This window comes from Trypanosoma brucei, chromosome 11 (assembly GCF_000210295.1).
Source record: "Trypanosoma brucei gambiense DAL972 chromosome 11, complete sequence".
NCBI lineage: Eukaryota > Euglenozoa > Kinetoplastea > Trypanosomatida > Trypanosomatidae > Trypanosoma > Trypanosoma brucei.
In genome coordinates this window covers 4027075-4043531 of record NC_026744.1, presented here as the reverse complement: position 1 = coordinate 4043531, position 16457 = coordinate 4027075, and the positions used below count along the sequence as shown (strand labels likewise).

Sequence of the window (16457 nt, the reverse complement as noted above, 5' to 3'; positions counted from 1 at the left end):
CATTGCCGCTTGATTTTCATTCGCTTGCTTACAGAAGGATCGAGCGGTTCCCTAGAACTTTTTCTCTGCATGAAAACTGTGTAGGTAGGGTGCGCTCTCGTTTCCCTGCGTGCTCATTTCAGGATTTGGTAATCCTTTCGGCCCATTTTAGCAGCGCAACATTTTGTTTGGGCTCAGAGAGTTGGTGGCGAGCCACAAAACTGTAGTAAGGGATTCCCAGGCTCTCTTCTGCGGCCACGTAGTTGTTGTTCACGATGGGATTTTTCTTGCTTTAATCTGGAAGTTTGAAAAGTTTCAGAAGGGGCTGCTCCGGCTCCTCGGATTGGCCTCCTTCATGTTCCACTGTGCCCATTGGCTCCATTTATTTCATCGCACTTACAATCTTTGGGTATCAGAATAAATAAGCGAATATCTCCTGGTACTAGGCTATTGGTTCGTTGTGGCCTTTCTTTCCCTCACAATCATGTGCTACTATTTTTTGGTGTCGTGCCAGGGCAGCCTTTCTGAAAAATTGCCTCCGGACACTAGGGACTTTCCGTTACCAGGTTCCACTTCTTTGCGCCTCCATCCGTAATTTTTTTCAGGAGGGTTGTGTCGTGTGTGCTGGACTGCCGCCTGCTGCCGCAATTCATACAAGCAGGGATGCGTGTAAATGCTTGGCCTTCCCCTTCTTGCAGCAACCCCTGGCATCACGATGGCGTGGCTGGCACTGACCTTCTTAGAGTTTCTAAATACCTTTCATACCCATGTTGGGGGCACCTTTTTGGTAACGTTTCAATCACTAGTCAAAGTGTTGTCACTCTTCGCCTTTGCGTAAATGCGCACTTTGCGAGTATCAATGGTTGCGGGTTCTGAAAATTTGCATCCATCGAAACAAGGAAGGGCGCCGCACAGTATTTCCCCCTCTCCTTCCACATCAATGTGGCACAGCTTTACCACTCACTTCCACAGTATTTGCTTCGTTACACCCTCTCGGCGCCGGCTGCCTGAGCGCCTTGGCACGCTTTCCTGTACTTTACGGTGTTCAGAAGAAGCCAAAAGCAGGCAGCGTTTCTCACCTAGAAAACACCACTATAATACGGCTACGGAATTACACAAAACACGGAATACTTGAGGGTTGCATCTTTCTGGAATACAACTATGCACTCTTCGATCCCTGGGAACGCATTATCCGACGATTTCCCACTACAAAGAACACCTCTGTCCATTCACGTAAAGGGAGGTCTATGAACGTTCTGGCATTGGAACATCAATAGAGTTGCACCACGTTCTAGAGGAAAGTAATCCCAGTATATTCTATAAAACGCTCGTTGATGCGTTTTCAACCTTCTGTGCCGTGAATAGAACTAGTATAACAACTGCATAATCAAGGTCCATAAGCTCTACCTTTTACCAACACATCACAGGACAACTTACATGTGTAAGAAGGTAGCGGCATGCTCGTATACTCATTATGGAAGACCTTCTAGCAGAGCCATGAATAGAAGTCATTTCACACGTCTAAGATACGCGGGCCATCGCCCATCTACAAGATAGGATGCAAATTGCCGCTTTCACTAGTAACTCTGTCACGCCACACTTTAATGCTAGGGGTAAATAAGCCAGTGCGCGTAACCTGACTTGCGTAACTCATTGGTGCCGGTGCTCTTGCCAACGCGCTTTCCTGATGCCGCACCATCCAACCACATACCAAAGGAAAAACTTTAATGCGGCGCTGCATCAACAACCATTTTCGAGTCAACCAAAAACTGGTCATGGCACCAAGTACCCGCACTGAGCGGCGAAGCCCGAACATGATGCATCCCCTGTAAAGATAGCGCGGGGTGTACGCATGGATATCACTACACTTCAGCAAATATGTACCATCACCCTATCTTATCCTGTGTAATTTAGTGGAAAAACACAATGGATAACCTGAACCGCCAGTGTCGGATACCTCTTTTTCATGTATGAACCAAACTTAAGTGGGGTGAATTCGGAAGGACGACCACGGGACCGTATAAGGACAAAAAGGGCAGAAATGGCGGAGTTTATGTGGTTTGGGCAAACGATTGACTTCTACCCCACGATCTTATTTCAACCTTCTGGAGCTGCCCCACGAGTGAGTAGGGGAACACCACAGTACAATACAACACTGGGCACACGAACTTTCTTAACCCTTTAGATAAACGCTACTAAGAGCTTGATCTCACTAAATTGAGGAAGGGCTGAGTGCTATGCGGAAGCAACCGCTGGACCCTGTGGCATTGAAGAGGTGGTGTGCACTTTTGTGACGACTAAAGGTTTAAGACCCATATGGGTGATGCATCACCAGCATATGTATATATATATATATATATACTCCAATGTTTCACAGCACTCCGCTGGCTATGGCGGACGAAGTTTCTGCCAGTGGCCGGTAACGGGTGAGGCACTTCCCTGACCTATGCCCTTCGTCTCTCAAGCGGCATAGGTCACTCACAATAGTTAGTGTTTATAAACACAAAAATGATATAGCTCCGAACGATAACACTTTTTCAACTCATAATATCACCGCATCAGCTACCACGTGTCTCGGCGGCTGTTTCCCCTTATCTGGGCAGCGAAACACAGTAACATCCCAGAAACAAATAATTTACGCTCTTGCTTTAACTGTTTGATATGAGTCCGTAGAAGAGAATCGAAACATCAAAACAGAATCATGTGTCGTCTGAACATCCATGCCCTAGCAGCTTGTAAGAAAATGAAATATGAAAACTCATACGAACTACTGGCGCTCACGAGGTGCCTATGAAGATCGGTGGAAAGAACCGTTAAAGTTCGGCTTACAACACAGCATTTGGAACTTCAACAAAGTTGCCGCACAGCAATACGGCTTCAACAATTGCTAGCAGCCCTTAGTCGGATCTTACCGCCATCGCGTATGTCCATGAGGGCTGTCGACGTTGCGCAAACCTCCGATGCGGCTGTAAACCCCTCTCCCACGCTTGAATAAGACTCATACGTGCGGAAGATTACAAAGATATGAAAATGGAAGTGTGGGACAGGCAGGTTGCACAACGATTCAGTGGAAACAGTGTACAATCACCGCCTGGTGGATGCCACGGATTATGAACCGAGAAATCTGTATTGTTTGGAAAGAAATATGTGGTCGCTTCGACAACATGCAACGGCAACAGACTGATATTCGTGGAGCGGGCAAATGCAGCCCCATCGCCACGCAGTAACCCAACAGAATCCCTGGCAATAGAAATGGGTGCGAGAATGTCACTGGATGTTTTCCAAACGTACACAACGTCATAGGGAAAACTCCGGATACCGTCGATGGCAACGCTGTCACGTGCCCAGGGACCGACAAATGAAAAACGGTGTCCCAGCAAAACGCTGCTGATCCCTGTGCTGTATGATGCTGTAGCCGGAGCAAAGCAGTGTTCCCCATGAGAAGAACGCTGCTGGCTCTTGGCTTCCCCCGATGATACGGGGTACTGGACCCTGGCACCACGTTGAGGTGGCCGGCATCGCCAGGGGGTTCTAGTGCATTAAGCTGGCGCCGATGGACTTCACTTGCTAGTCACACGCGCGCCGAGGCGGCGGTGTGCTCAATGCGCGCGCTACAGCGTGCAATCGGATGAGCCGTACACTTGATAAAAGGGGGGCCAGCACTTCCATGCGACACTCGAAGGCATAAGCCAGCGCAACGACTGGGGGGAAACGTTGTCGCACTTAGTGAACCGCTGCTGGTTGGAACGTTCTCGTCGTGAACAATGTTTTGTAAAGGGGCCGATCGCACGATTTATGCGGGTTCGAGAAAGTCTGCATGGTCCCTCCCCCCCCGCAGTGGAACGGTGCCGCCGAGTGCCGCGCCCGTCCCCCACTTGCGTCGCGTTTGCTTAGCCCCATGTGGGGTTTGGAAACACAGGCATATCCCACAATGGTCGCAAACGAAGGGCCGCCGACGCCTAAGGGCAAGAGACATGAGAATGGGAGGAAGAGGCCCTGAAGAAAAGTGATGGAAACAGTGGGCGAGAGAATGGTTAGTCGCCGTCCCCGCCACCAGCCCAGTGGCGTTCTTCCAGGGGTGTGTAGGTGGTAATTCGGTGCCGTTGGTGTTGCTGTTGGTGACTCCGCTCCCGCGAAGCCGCTAGCTGCGATATTTGTCCCTCTGTGGATGTGCTGCGCCGCCCGCGGCGGACCAAGACCTCGGTCTTTCCTCCACAGGATAATTATGGTGAGGTGGTTGCGAGTAGTTGTCTCGCCTTACCTTGGGGAGGTGCGGAGCCCTGGCTCTGTGTTGAAGTGGTCAGAATCGATTTGTTTTTCTGCTACTCCGGCCGCTTCCCATGTGGTTCACCTTTGGCCTAGTTTCTTGTATGCCTTTAGGGGCAACATGGGAGCTCATGTATCGCTATTAATTCTCAGGGGGAAGGAGGGGGAGGAATCTGGTTTCTGCTCCCCTGTTTTGACTCTTTTGCATCCGGCAGTGTTGTTTCCATTGGAAAAATAGGATGAACCTGGCTGAACGGTCAATTAACTGGGTGCTGAGGGGCAGCAGGGACAAGGGGCTTAAAGGGTAGAAAGGTTGTGCAATGACATTCTCCTCTGTACAATCATCTGTGCACCTTTATTCAAACGTGGTAGAACTTGCTATTCGGTATACAGATCTGTGTGCCTTTTGTGGTCGTAAAGAGCATGAAGGGGAAAACGGCTCCACTAAAGGCGATAGAGCTGAGACTTCGGGAAGTTGGCATTTTCACCTAGCGCGGTCGAAAGAACCGATTGCCGTTTCCTGTCTCCATGCAATAATGCAGCGGACAAATATCTTGGGTGGACGCGTCAATCTTTCTTTTACTTTTGAACGGGTGCCACCCTTTGGTGGTCACAAGAGTCGTGCTGTCATACAACTTGCATCCTTTCATTACTCGAAGAACATGCGCTTATGTCTGAATGTAGCCTATCTACCTCAAGAAGAGGTTCGTTTGAAGACCGTTCGAGCACATGTATACAGTGATTGTAATGTCTTGGAAGTTGCTTGTTGGCGAGTTTTCGTATTTCTTGGGCGCTCCACTACTTTCTATTAGGTATAAGAGCGATATGTGGGTTGGCAAAGTATATGGTGAAGCGGAAGTCATATGTGACACCACAACTCCAGTATTGACGTCACCACGTTATTTTCATGTCTTCACACGTCCCCCCCCCTGCACAACCAACCTTTTGTGTGGTGAGCACTTGTCTGCGAGTTGTCCAGGGGGTCTTATTTCTCATTTATTGGCTGCGCAACGCTTAGTTTGTTGAGTCAAAATTCACTCTCCCCGGAAATGATCCAAAATAATTTGTAACGTCCCTCTAAAACTGATGTTGCGTATGTTATTTGTTGCACACGGGTTGTACCACCCCTGTGTAATGGTTCCGTGGCGCCAGTTTTGTGATGAGAAGAAGTCGACGTATGAGAGTGGAATAATAACGACGTAACACTTACGATGTCGTACCGTTTCAGGTGGTAAGGAGGAAGGGCGTATATACGAAGGAACCAGTCTCATCAAAGAGGGTTGCACTATCTCCCTCTTCAGTAGATAAAATGCATTTCCCGACATATGTCATCCGGCAGAAAGCGTTTGTGTCGTTGCACGACGGTGCCACCCATCGGTGCACAGTGCCTTTGGTTGTATATGTCCTCGTTATTTGAAGTAATGCATCTGTTTGGCTTATGTAACAAATGTTGCTAATGATCTTTATGAACCTTGGTTTCCTGAAGTTTGTAGGAAAACTCGAGATGAAACCTACGAAAATTTGACCTGCTAATGTTAATTTTCTTCTTCAGTATTTCATCAGGAGTCTCAGGTTTGGCATGCTGCATCACCGAAAAAGACGTCAGAATTTTGACGTTACCACACACCTTTGAGTGTATTGTGTGTGATATTTGGGGGGGGGGGGGGAGGCAGAGGAGGAGGCGGTTTCGAGGCTTTGTATTTGTGTACTGTTGGCGCAGCTGTTGCCCTGTTTGCGACAAACTGGAAGATTATCTGCAAGGTGCGTGTAATGGGAAGCGACAGCTGCCGAGGGTGGGGTTTTCGTCCTTCTTTCACCTTCGATGTTTTTGACATCACGGAAATTATCGGGTAAGCAGGGCTGAGCAACTCATATCTCTGCAAACTTGTTTCCGACGGTGAGCTATGGGATAATGAACTTATGCGATGGTCTGAAGGTTTTGTAGCATCGTCGTTTGGTGCCCTTCCTATGATTTGTGCCGTGGTGAAGAAGTGTCGTTTGATCATCGGACACACGGAGTTGCCCTTCGTATTTTTTCGGGATTGATGTACCGCTCCACCGCTATGTCAAAACTAAACTCACGTTTGCCGTGATTTTTTTTCCTGACTCAATCATCCTTTTCTTCATGTTGTGGATCTAATTCACTCCATCTGCATTGTGGACATGTTTTCTGTTACTAGATATCTTGATTTCCCCACTGATCTCAGGTGACTTGATAAGTTGGTAGGTATACCGCCTGAAGTTGCTTGCTTGAAAAGGCGTACTATGCAAGTAGTAACAGTTCTAGCTACCTCACTTTCCCAGGGCTATTTTTTCTTTATTGAGGTATAATGGAAGTTGCTATTCGTACGACCAGTGAAAATCGTTGATTTTCTGGGCGCATTTAATTTTTCCTTGATTGTTTGACACTTCCATCCGCTTTCGTCCATTTAGTTAATAAATGGATATATCTTATCCTTCACATCAACCTGCGTGGCAATTCCTTAGCAAATACTGTCTTGGTGTATCGATAAATAAAAATTTCTGTCGCATAGTACGTGGAGGAACATGCGTGGTTTACAAAAGACTTCCCTGTTGTTTATTTGGATTTTTCTCTTCGTCGTTGCTGATGCGTTTAATTTTTTGTCAACACGTTTCCTTGCGTTTCCAATTTACCCACTATATAAGTACGCACATTCATATGCGCAAACGCACGTACACATATACACATAACCTGGGGGTGCTTAACTGGCAGTTATTTATAATAATGGGATCGTTTTTTTTTTTGAAGCTGAGCTGTGATGCGACCGCTTAAACACAATGTACCTATGGATGTTTGCCCCTACTTGCACGTACATCAATTCTTAAACATAACAACCTCTTATTTTTTTGATTCTTTTTAGGGGTTGATAGACGTAACTACAATGGAGGTATCGGCGGATACACAGGCTCTTAGTGAGGCTATGATGATTCGGCTGATTGAAGAGCAGATTTGGTGCGGATATGAGGATGTCGAGACAGCTGTCAATGCATCGTGTGAGGGAGAAAATGTCACATATTTGCGTGAAAACGTCTTCCCAACACTCGTTCCAGCCCTGTACGAATTAGTAAAGCGTCAGCAGCAGTGCGCTTTGGAACCCGACGAGGTTTCCCATCGCTACGGACCTACTGGAAATACGCACCCTATATCTTGGCTATCCCAGTACCTTCTTAGAAACAATACGCGGCACAGCAAAAAAATATGTGGACATCCTTATGTTATGGTCAACAACGAGTTGCTTAGGAAGGAAAAAGGAACAAGAACGAAAGAATCGTGATATATGTATTTTATGTCGTTTCTTCCACTTCTTTGGCTAAGAAGGTACTCTCTTATTTTGTGTTCCTTGTTTTTTTCTTGGGTAACCGGGCTCTACTAGAAGTGTCGCCTCTTCATGCACTATCTTCTCATGTGATAATGCCAAAATTACAACCTGCAACAAATGGGACGGCCTTGCTTTCAAAAATTTGTGACCCTGCTTTTGCCATATATACAGCTTTTCCAAAGGACATTGCGCCGCGACCAAGTGTTAGTTTTTTCTCGTTGTTGAATATTGTGTGTAGTTTGCATGCGCAAAACTGTGTTCTTTTCTACGTAGCGAGGGAGGGTTTCTATCACTCGTTCATGCCGTTGGAACCCACACTAACGCCGGAGCCTGCCCACTGCAGAGTACCGCTGTAGGTTATTGAAGGTGTGATTGCGTAATTTTGCTGGACTAGTTTATACAGTATGACGAAACGGGATTATCATGGATACAGGTGATAAAGAAGGGCGCTACAATGTGTCATACGTTTGTCGTATGCTGTCACGGCTTCCGAGACCCTCGCCCCAGGCCAGCGGATGAAGAAATTTACTTCTCTCACGCATTTGCACACCCGATCTTCTATTATGGTTCGAGCAGGGGACAGCTTGACAGAATAGTGACCTACCTCTCGAGTACCTGCAGCTTTTACTGCTATAGGGTTAAGGGTGGAGACTACATTGTACAATCATTTCTAGAAAGTTAAATTTTCTGGAATCTTGTTAGGTAACGGTCCCAAGGGATTAGCCTCCTCACATTCTGTGTACTAAACTCTGCAGCTTAAATTTTAAAAAAGTTCGTACTGTTGTGTGTACGCTCGCATTTATACAATAAAATGGCTGTTGTGCATTCTCGATCACGCAGTGATGCGAGAAATGATGTTGCTACCGAATACAGTCGTCTCGGTTTCGGCACCACAAGTGACGTTACCCGGTGCACACTTGTATCTATACTTGTTCCACTATCATACGCACTTCCAGTGACCTCGGTTGCCGAAGTTATGCGATGTTCTGTGCAGTGACAGTTTTCGTTTTCCGCGGTGGGTCACGGACGTACCATATGCTGTTGTATGACTGAACCCACGTAAACGACAAAGCAAAGATGGGCTCTTCGTAAGTGGTTTATCTGACCCTCAGATGGAGCGGTCAGAGCATATTGAACAACTTACAGGCGCAGTGTGACATATCCTTTGACTGTAACTGAACTGGTGCAACTTACAGGATAGCTACTCTCCCACCAATTTTTCTCGGATAACAGTTTTTTTTATTTCGAAATTAATTGCATGTGGCCTGCTCTCCCTCTATGTAAACTGTGTTCTAACGTGTGTGACACACTTACCATGTTGCCTGTTTTTTTTCCGTTTTGCAAGTTGCTACGCCGGGGGTTTGTCTACGACCACGGACACATCAACCATCTTTTTGTTTTAGCATGGAAGTAATATATGCTACTATGAAACAAATAACAACATATTTTCTACTGCCTGTCCTGTTTTTGTTATTAGTTCGTGTTTTTACACAGTCTCTTTTTTTTTTTCGTGTGTTGGTTTGGTTTCTACGGCGATTCCACGTCCTCTTAGTTTATTTATCGACTGCATAATTATGAACCCCCTGTATTTACACAGTAGTTTATTTCGGGTAATGCTTCTGGGGCATTGCTTCCCTTTTAAAACAAATTGTTGCTGTTACTTCTGCTACCGTTTTCGCTTCAATATGAATTGGTGCGCAACTCTCCCCCCCCAACAGCACACCAATCAATTTTTCGCTGAAACACTTTTTCCCCACTTGGGTTTACCGCGTGGTATAGCCACGAGTACGATTGCAAACGTAGGGTGTGAACAAAGGGAGACAGCTGTAAACCGGAAGATAAATTAAAGAGTAAGAAGGAAATAAGAAAGAAACAATTGGTTATCTTTAACGAAATAAACATCGACCTTGTGAACGTCCAGGGGAACGATCAAAGGGACAGAACAGGAGAGTCTTTCCCTTTTCTTGTAAAAAGATTTCTTAAGATCAAAAGTATCTACATCCCATGAACCAAGAGCAGCTGAACCAGCTTGTCACCAACCTGCTCTCCGCGGACAATGAGGTTCGAAAATCCGCAGAGGCTCAGTATGATTCCCTTGTTCACGGGAATGCTACTTGGATGATGTGCTGCTTGTCAGAGCTATGCGCGTCAACGGAAAACACCTCCACTATGCAAATGGGCCTTGTCTTGTTAAAAAAACTTTTTGGAAATAAATCTGACTGTTTTGACACAGCAGACGCTGAGACGCAGAACGCTGTGAAGGGTTTGATGTTACAGGTGCTGGGGAAAGCAGCATTTGGTGCACAGCGTGCATTGGCTGCTGCCTGTGTGAGTGCCCTTGTTGTTAAGTTGAAAAACATAGAAAAGGAATGGGATGAGCTCTGGAAGTCTATCTTTCAGATAATTGAAGATTTAGAATCCGCGCATCAGCTGAAAACAATCTGCTGTGAGATTATTGCTGCGACGGGTCCTTCCTTAACGGAGCATTTTGAGGCGAATGTGGTTCGGGTAGCGGCAGGCCTGAAGAACTGCCTTCTCGACCCGTCCGTGGATTCGCGAAAAGCAGCTTTGGATGCGATCTTTAATCTCACCATGTGCAGACCGTCTCGTGAGCTTGCCGATTTGGTTCCGCTGATACTGCAGGCTGTGCAAGATGCCCTCAACGCATCGAATTGGGGGGACGCGGAAGCTTTAACTGGCAAGTTGGCGGAGGGTGTGTCTCACTCTGCAACGCTTTTTGAGCGGCACACTGCTCCATTGCTGCAAGGGCTGATGGAGGTGGCTTCCGCACCATCTGTGGCACCAGGTGCTCGACACATGGCTATTGAGGCCCTCTTAACCTACTGTGAGAGTGAACCAAAAACAGCGCGGAAGGTACCAGACTTTTCAACATCATTTTTGCGTTTGCTCTTCGAATACACCGTTAACCCCGCGATTCCTGACGACTGGGATGTCAAAGGTGTGAACACTGACGAGGACGATCTTGATGAAGACCTTGACGAGACCGTCGGCAGCAGTGGTATCGACCGATTGGCCTCCGCCCTCGGGGGTAGAAAGCTGGAAGCTCTCGCTCAACAGCTTTTCTCGGAAAACATCCAGTCTCCCGACTGGAAGCAACGTAATGCGGCATTACTTCTAATTACTTATGTCGCTGAAGGGATGTCTTCTGTGCTTGAAAAGCACCTGAAGTCCATTGTTTGCATGGTGCTACCAGCTCTTCGGGATGATATGAAGTATGTCCGTGCGAGTGCGTTGGATTGCCTTACCCAGATGTCTACCGACTTTGCCCCTCAACTCCAGGAGAATCTATGCCACATGATCTTACCTGCTGTCGTTCAGTGCCTCGAGGACCCCATACCTGCCGTAGCAACGAGGGCAGCACGCTGCCTAGACTCTTTCTTTGATCGATGTGAAGAGGATGAAGAGGACAGCCCACACTTCGTTAAAGAATTTGAACGCTATGTCGAGGGGCTATGTGCTTCTCTAGTGTCTCTTCTGAGACAAACACCGCATCAGTTTCTCCGTGAAGATTGCCTGGGGGCGCTTTCCTCTATCATATCAACCTGCAAAGACATGCTAAAACCGTATGTTAATAACCTTGTCCCCGTGTTTCAAGAGGTACTGGCAGTTCCTGACTCCCCGGATGTTATTCAAATGAAGTGCAAAGCCATCGAGTGCACAACGCTTCTCGCCTGTGGTGTTGGAAGAGAAGGGTTCGGGCCGTATGCGGAGCATATGTGCAACTACTTGCGTGATCTTCTACAACATCTGTCGCAAGAAGAATGCAAGGACGACATGCGGTTGCGTTATGTCATGCGCGGGTGGACGTGCATGACGGACTGCCTGAGGGAGGATGTGGTCCCTTATCTGCAGGTCGTCCTGCCTGTGCTTCTTTCGATGGTGAATATGGAGTGCGATATGGAGGTGGAAAACGCTGAGGTGGGGGAGGAAGATGACGAGGATGAGCAAGGAAGAAAGAGTGGGGGAGAAGTGGCAACAATGCGGGTTGTTGTCCCTGGCGTGGGTGTGAAAAAGATTAAGCTGCACACCGGTCTTATTGAGGAGAAGGACCTTGCGGCTAGTGTACTCAGCGCCATGCTCACGTACTTAGGAAAGCACCTAGGGCCGCACCTCCCGGCAATCGCAGAATCCGCCGTGAAGTTGCTCAGTTTCCAGTCAAACTCATCTATTCGCGAGAGTGGGGCGGCGATTTTGGATGAGGTTCTAAACGCTTATGAAGTTGATGAGCGGGCTCACTTGGCTGTTGCCATCATGGATCCGTTGTTGAACCAGTTCGCCGACGAGGATGAGTTGGATGCGTCAAGTGCGATGTCGGTGGTGATTAGCCGTTGCATTGACAGTGCCCCAGGCCTTGTCTCACAAGATACGGTTACCGTTATTGGTGAAAAGGTTCTCGCTGTGCTAGAACGGGCCATGGAGAATCGCGTGCAAAGTTTGGAGAGCCAGGTTGGTGAGAACGACGAGGACGAGCTGGATAGGCTTCAGGGTGAGGAGGAAGAGGCCGACACACTCATTTCGGACACCTGCAATGTCCTCGATAAAATGCTTGAGCGGGCGGGTGACGTATTTGCCCCTGTCTTCTTGGTCATGTTCGCACCCGTTCTAGAGAAACTGCTGCAGAAGAATGAGAAGGATTCCGTGGTTACTTGCGGTCTCGCGCTGCTTTGCGGATTAGTGGAGCATGCGCCGAATCATATTGGAAGCTTCATCCCGACAATTGTCGAGAGTTGTTTGGACTTCGCGCAGAGCCGCGAAGACTGTGATCTCTTGCAGTCTGCTTTTTACCTCATGAACTTGTTGTTGCAGTACTTTGGCCGTAACCCCGACCCGAGTACACCGGAGTTCGTGCATCGGGTAAGTTCTCTCTTCACTCGCTTCATTGCTGTTCAGCGCACAGGAGACTATGAGTCTACCACGTGCAACGCGGTAAGTGCAGCGGCCACGCTTCTTTCCTTGTTTCACTCCACTCTTCCGGAGCAGGGACTGGTGGAGGTTCTCACACTAGTCGTCAGCAACCTTCCCGTTCGAGGCGATGACGTAGAGGCCCGCCGCGTGCACGAGAAGGTGTTAATGTGGGTCGTGCAGCAGCACCCCGTGATTCAGGGCCGAGGTAGGCACGCGGGCGAAATCGTGGCGCGCATGAAGGCGGCCGACCAGGATGTGTTGAACGAAGTAACAAAAAATCAACTTGCAGCGATGTGAGGATCTCAATGAGAAGCGCGGTGGTATTGCCTGGGAGATGGATAACAAGGCGCGAGTCGTCAGTGCGGCGTGGCAAGAGGTCGTATACAGGTTGGTTGTAGTATGAGATTGGTCCCGTAACACTCTGGAAATTTCTTAACCTTATGCGACGGAAGGAGGAGCGAGGGGAAAATAGTATCAGATTTTTTTTTTTTGAGGTGACGAGCAACGGAAGTACCCCTAATACCCTTTTGCCACGTTGGCTGTTTCACCTGCAGTTACTGATTCCTCTGTCTATGTCACTAGCGGTGGTACTTTACGGCTGTGAACCACGGTCTTCAAATCGTTAAAAGTATGTCGTTTAAAACTCTGAGATTCGTAGGACGGGCTGTGTACTTCGTGGGCAGAAGGGTTATTTGGAGAGATAAAAGCAGTAATGAGAGCGAGGAAGCAAGGGCGGAGAAGAAGTGGTGATACCTCGGTCGTAGTAAAGTAAATACATTTCGCGCAGCAACTTGTGATAGGAGGGTCAGTTATTTGGGTGTTGGACACACATTCGTCGGCATTTACCACGCCATTCCGTTTCTTCCCTTTAAGGAATCAACCAATGGCATGCGATATTTCGAATAAGCAAAGCGAACACAATAATTTGAACACTATACATATATACATATAAGTATATTTGTATATGTGGGTAGATGAATCAATTTATTTAATAACCTTTTTTCTTTCTTCCATGGCGTCCACGTTCGAAGGTCTTACCTGTGTGAGTGCGGCATCCATGACCTTGAGAGCCCGTCCAGGAGGACAATCGTGCCGTTGTATCGGAGTCGGGGGATGGAAGAAAATATAATTAAAACAAGGAGTGTTGAAAAGGACTCGGTTGTTGTGGTGAGGGGATTTAGTGTAGGAGAGGAAATGAAGAAGGGAGGCTGAGGTTGGGGATTACATAGCAACCAAAAGGAAAAATGTGGAGCGGTGTGCCCCCCCTTGCGTAGTACCGCCAATAACGTAAGGTAGAGGGGGAGAGAGCAACTGCGGCACGTAGGAAGGGCAGATGCCGCCGTGAGCTTTTAAATATAATTTTATCTTTAAACTACACTGTGTGTTTTGCTACCTCGAAGATCAGTCACGGATAATTTTTTTTGTACTTTGCAATGTCACAGTGCACCTTTTTCATTTTCTTCCGCTTGTTGTTTTGGGTTTAGCTCTTCTTTTTGACCCAACGCATAGGGGCAATTGCATGCGCTTGCTGGGATATATACTCGCTTTGTAGCCACCTTCCGTTTGCCTTCAGCGGTTCTTCGGTGCCTTTCTCCGCTCGTGGAGGGCCACTGAAGGAGCAGGAAACTCTTGTCAAACTCAGTTGCGTTAGTTTCCGTGTCCATTTGCGTCGTCGTGTAGGGAGCGACAGCGCCGGAGATCAGGGAAGCATACGTGCAGCAATTGGTGTTGAACTAAAGGTGACACCTTTGTTGTATTAGCAATTTCTGTGATCACAGTGAGGCGGTATTGATTAGGGGTGTGTCGGGACCACCATGGGGGGTAGTTCGAGTCGTGAAATGATGAACCCCTACGCTGTTAACACCCCCCTCATGGGCATCTGTTTAGCGTCGATAATGTTTAACAGTGTCCAGGGCAGAACGCTGCGTTCGTCCAATGTTTTTAACAACCTCATTCTTATATACGCGTTAGGCTTCTCGACAGGACTTTCCACAGTCATGCAGCAACCAATTTGGGGAGCGAAGGTTGGTATCGCGGCGGCGTTGGGGTTCACATTTGGGCCTAATCTGCGGCTCATTTATCTGCAACGTTTGTTCCCAGATTACGTGCGATACGGCATTGGGTCGGTGTACATCGCGTATCACTCCTTACAGTGGTATTCTGAGGTGCACGCTTGGGAGGATGCGATGGAAGACGAGGTGGCCGAATAATTTATTTGTGCACATAGGTGCTTGTGTGGGTAACAAAGGTCAATAAAGATGTGTCAGTGAGAGGGTAAAGCGGCGCGGCTTCTTCTGTTTTGCTGCCACGTTGTTACACACTGCGGGAATACCGCTTCGTAAGTGAAAAACGTGTGGTGAGCCTTCCGTAACGCATAGTATGTAGTGTTGTTTGATAAATAATGTGCCACTTCTTTCGCTCTGTTTTCATTTGCGCTTTCCACTACACTTTCCCCCCACTTTAGTGCCATTGCTCTATCCTTCCACCGACTTTTCTGTTTCGCGTTGTCCGTACTAGGTAGTACCGAGAAAAAGGAAGAGGAAGACACAGGGGTGAGGATTGTATACATATATATATTTTTGTGCTTTAACTGTCGAGCATGTCTTCCACACAGACGACGAGTGTGTTCTTCACGGATGTTCCGCTTTTTGTGGAGGAGCGAAGTTTGCGTAAGCACTTTGAAAGTGTGGGCCACATAACGGACTTCCGGTTGCTTGGTCCGCCCGTGGGGAAAGATTTTCGCTACGGCTTTGCCGAGTACTTGGATTCTACTAGTGCAGAGGAAGCCATTGCTCGCCTCAACGGGACATCCTTTGGTGGTCGACCAATGAAAGTTATGTCCGCAGCGGCCACGCGGGGCCGCAAGAGGCAACGTCAACAGAACGCTTCCCATCAACAGCAACCAGCCCCGCGCGGGGGGATGACATTTCCTCGTGGATACACCGATCCGGTTCTCGGTCGCGATGATACTAGCATTTTTGAGTGCTTGCAGGGAATGCAACAGTCAGATGCCTATGAGGCCGTGGAGCAGTTACGGGTTCTGGTGTTGGAGCGTAAGAATGAGGCTCGCAAGTTGCTGGAAAATAATCCTGCGTTGCGACTGGCTGTTGTTATGATTTTACAGCATGCCGGTCGGCTTCCTTTCGGACCGTTGCCACCAGAGGCCATTCAGCACGGAGGGATTAGAGTGGATGCACCGGTTCCAGCGGCTCCAGCCGAGGGGGAGGGCGAGAAGGTAGAGCCACCGCGGGAGCAGAATGATGAGATAATAGAAATCCTATCGAAGCTGAGCGAGGAAGAAGTAGAGCGCATCGTGAGCATGACGGACGAGGATCTCAATCGTATTCCCGACCTTTCGCAACGTCAACAAATAGGTGTACTGAGAGAACGGTTGCTGGAGCTTGCGGCAGACCTTGAGTAGGAACCCTTCTGAGTGCCACACAATTTTCCTCGTGGACTGTAATCTGCGTCTCCGATGATGGGACGGCGATATCGATGCGACTGCTTACAGTTGTAAAGTTTCATTTTTGTGTGTCACATGGCTTTTTGTGACTTCTAACACGAGGTGCATATGGGGTTCCTTCCAGTTGTTACTATGTTCGTATTGTTTTCAATTTACTCTGTTTACCTCGGGAGCCCATCCATTCTCGAGCGTGTTGTTGCGTTCACCCTGTTGCATCATTCTTTGTACCCGTTGCATGTGCGATAGAGTTGTCGTTTCCTGCTTGTTCTCCCACTTCGTGTCATGTTTGTAGTTAGAAGGCTTTCTTCCAATCTTTTGTCACAAGAAGAGGGCCAGGAGAGGAAGAAGGTGTTTAGTGGGGTCCTGTCGTCGACAAGAAATTACCGTCTAGGTACCGATTTTAGGGTAGGGGGAGCAGCGACTGCATCAACCACCTGGATGTAGATGCCACGGGATCCGTTTAATGTGGCTTTCTATGACTC

At 48.0% G+C, this 16457-nt stretch overlaps 4 protein-coding genes across 4 annotated transcripts; all 4 read left to right on the top strand.

Annotated features, from left to right (window-relative positions):
* Nucleotides 1-4565: 4565 nt before the first annotated feature.
* On the top strand, nt 4566-5057 carry TbgDal_XI17260 (T. brucei spp.-specific protein; the record flags this gene model as incomplete). The annotated part of the gene is made up of 1 exon (XM_011782568.1): nt 4566-5057. One exon carries the CDS (start codon nt 4566-4568, stop codon nt 5055-5057), a length of 492 nt encoding a protein of 163 aa, XP_011780870.1.
* A 4533-nt stretch (nt 5058-9590) lies between these two features.
* Nucleotides 9591-12809, top strand: TbgDal_XI17250 (hypothetical protein, conserved; the record flags this gene model as incomplete). Its single annotated transcript, XM_011782567.1, has 1 exon — nt 9591-12809. The coding sequence occupies one exon, from the start codon at nt 9591-9593 to the stop codon at nt 12807-12809; it is 3219 nt and encodes a 1072-aa protein (XP_011780869.1).
* A 1517-nt stretch (nt 12810-14326) lies between these two features.
* On the top strand, nt 14327-14722 carry TbgDal_XI17240 (hypothetical protein, conserved; the record flags this gene model as incomplete). Its single annotated transcript, XM_011782566.1, has 1 exon — nt 14327-14722. One exon carries the CDS (start codon nt 14327-14329, stop codon nt 14720-14722), a length of 396 nt encoding a protein of 131 aa, XP_011780868.1.
* A 389-nt stretch (nt 14723-15111) lies between these two features.
* TbgDal_XI17230 (RBP39) lies at nt 15112-15933 on the top strand (the record flags this gene model as incomplete). Its single annotated transcript, XM_011782565.1, has 1 exon — nt 15112-15933. One exon carries the CDS (start codon nt 15112-15114, stop codon nt 15931-15933), a length of 822 nt encoding a protein of 273 aa, XP_011780867.1.
* Nucleotides 15934-16457: the final 524 nt, after the last annotated feature.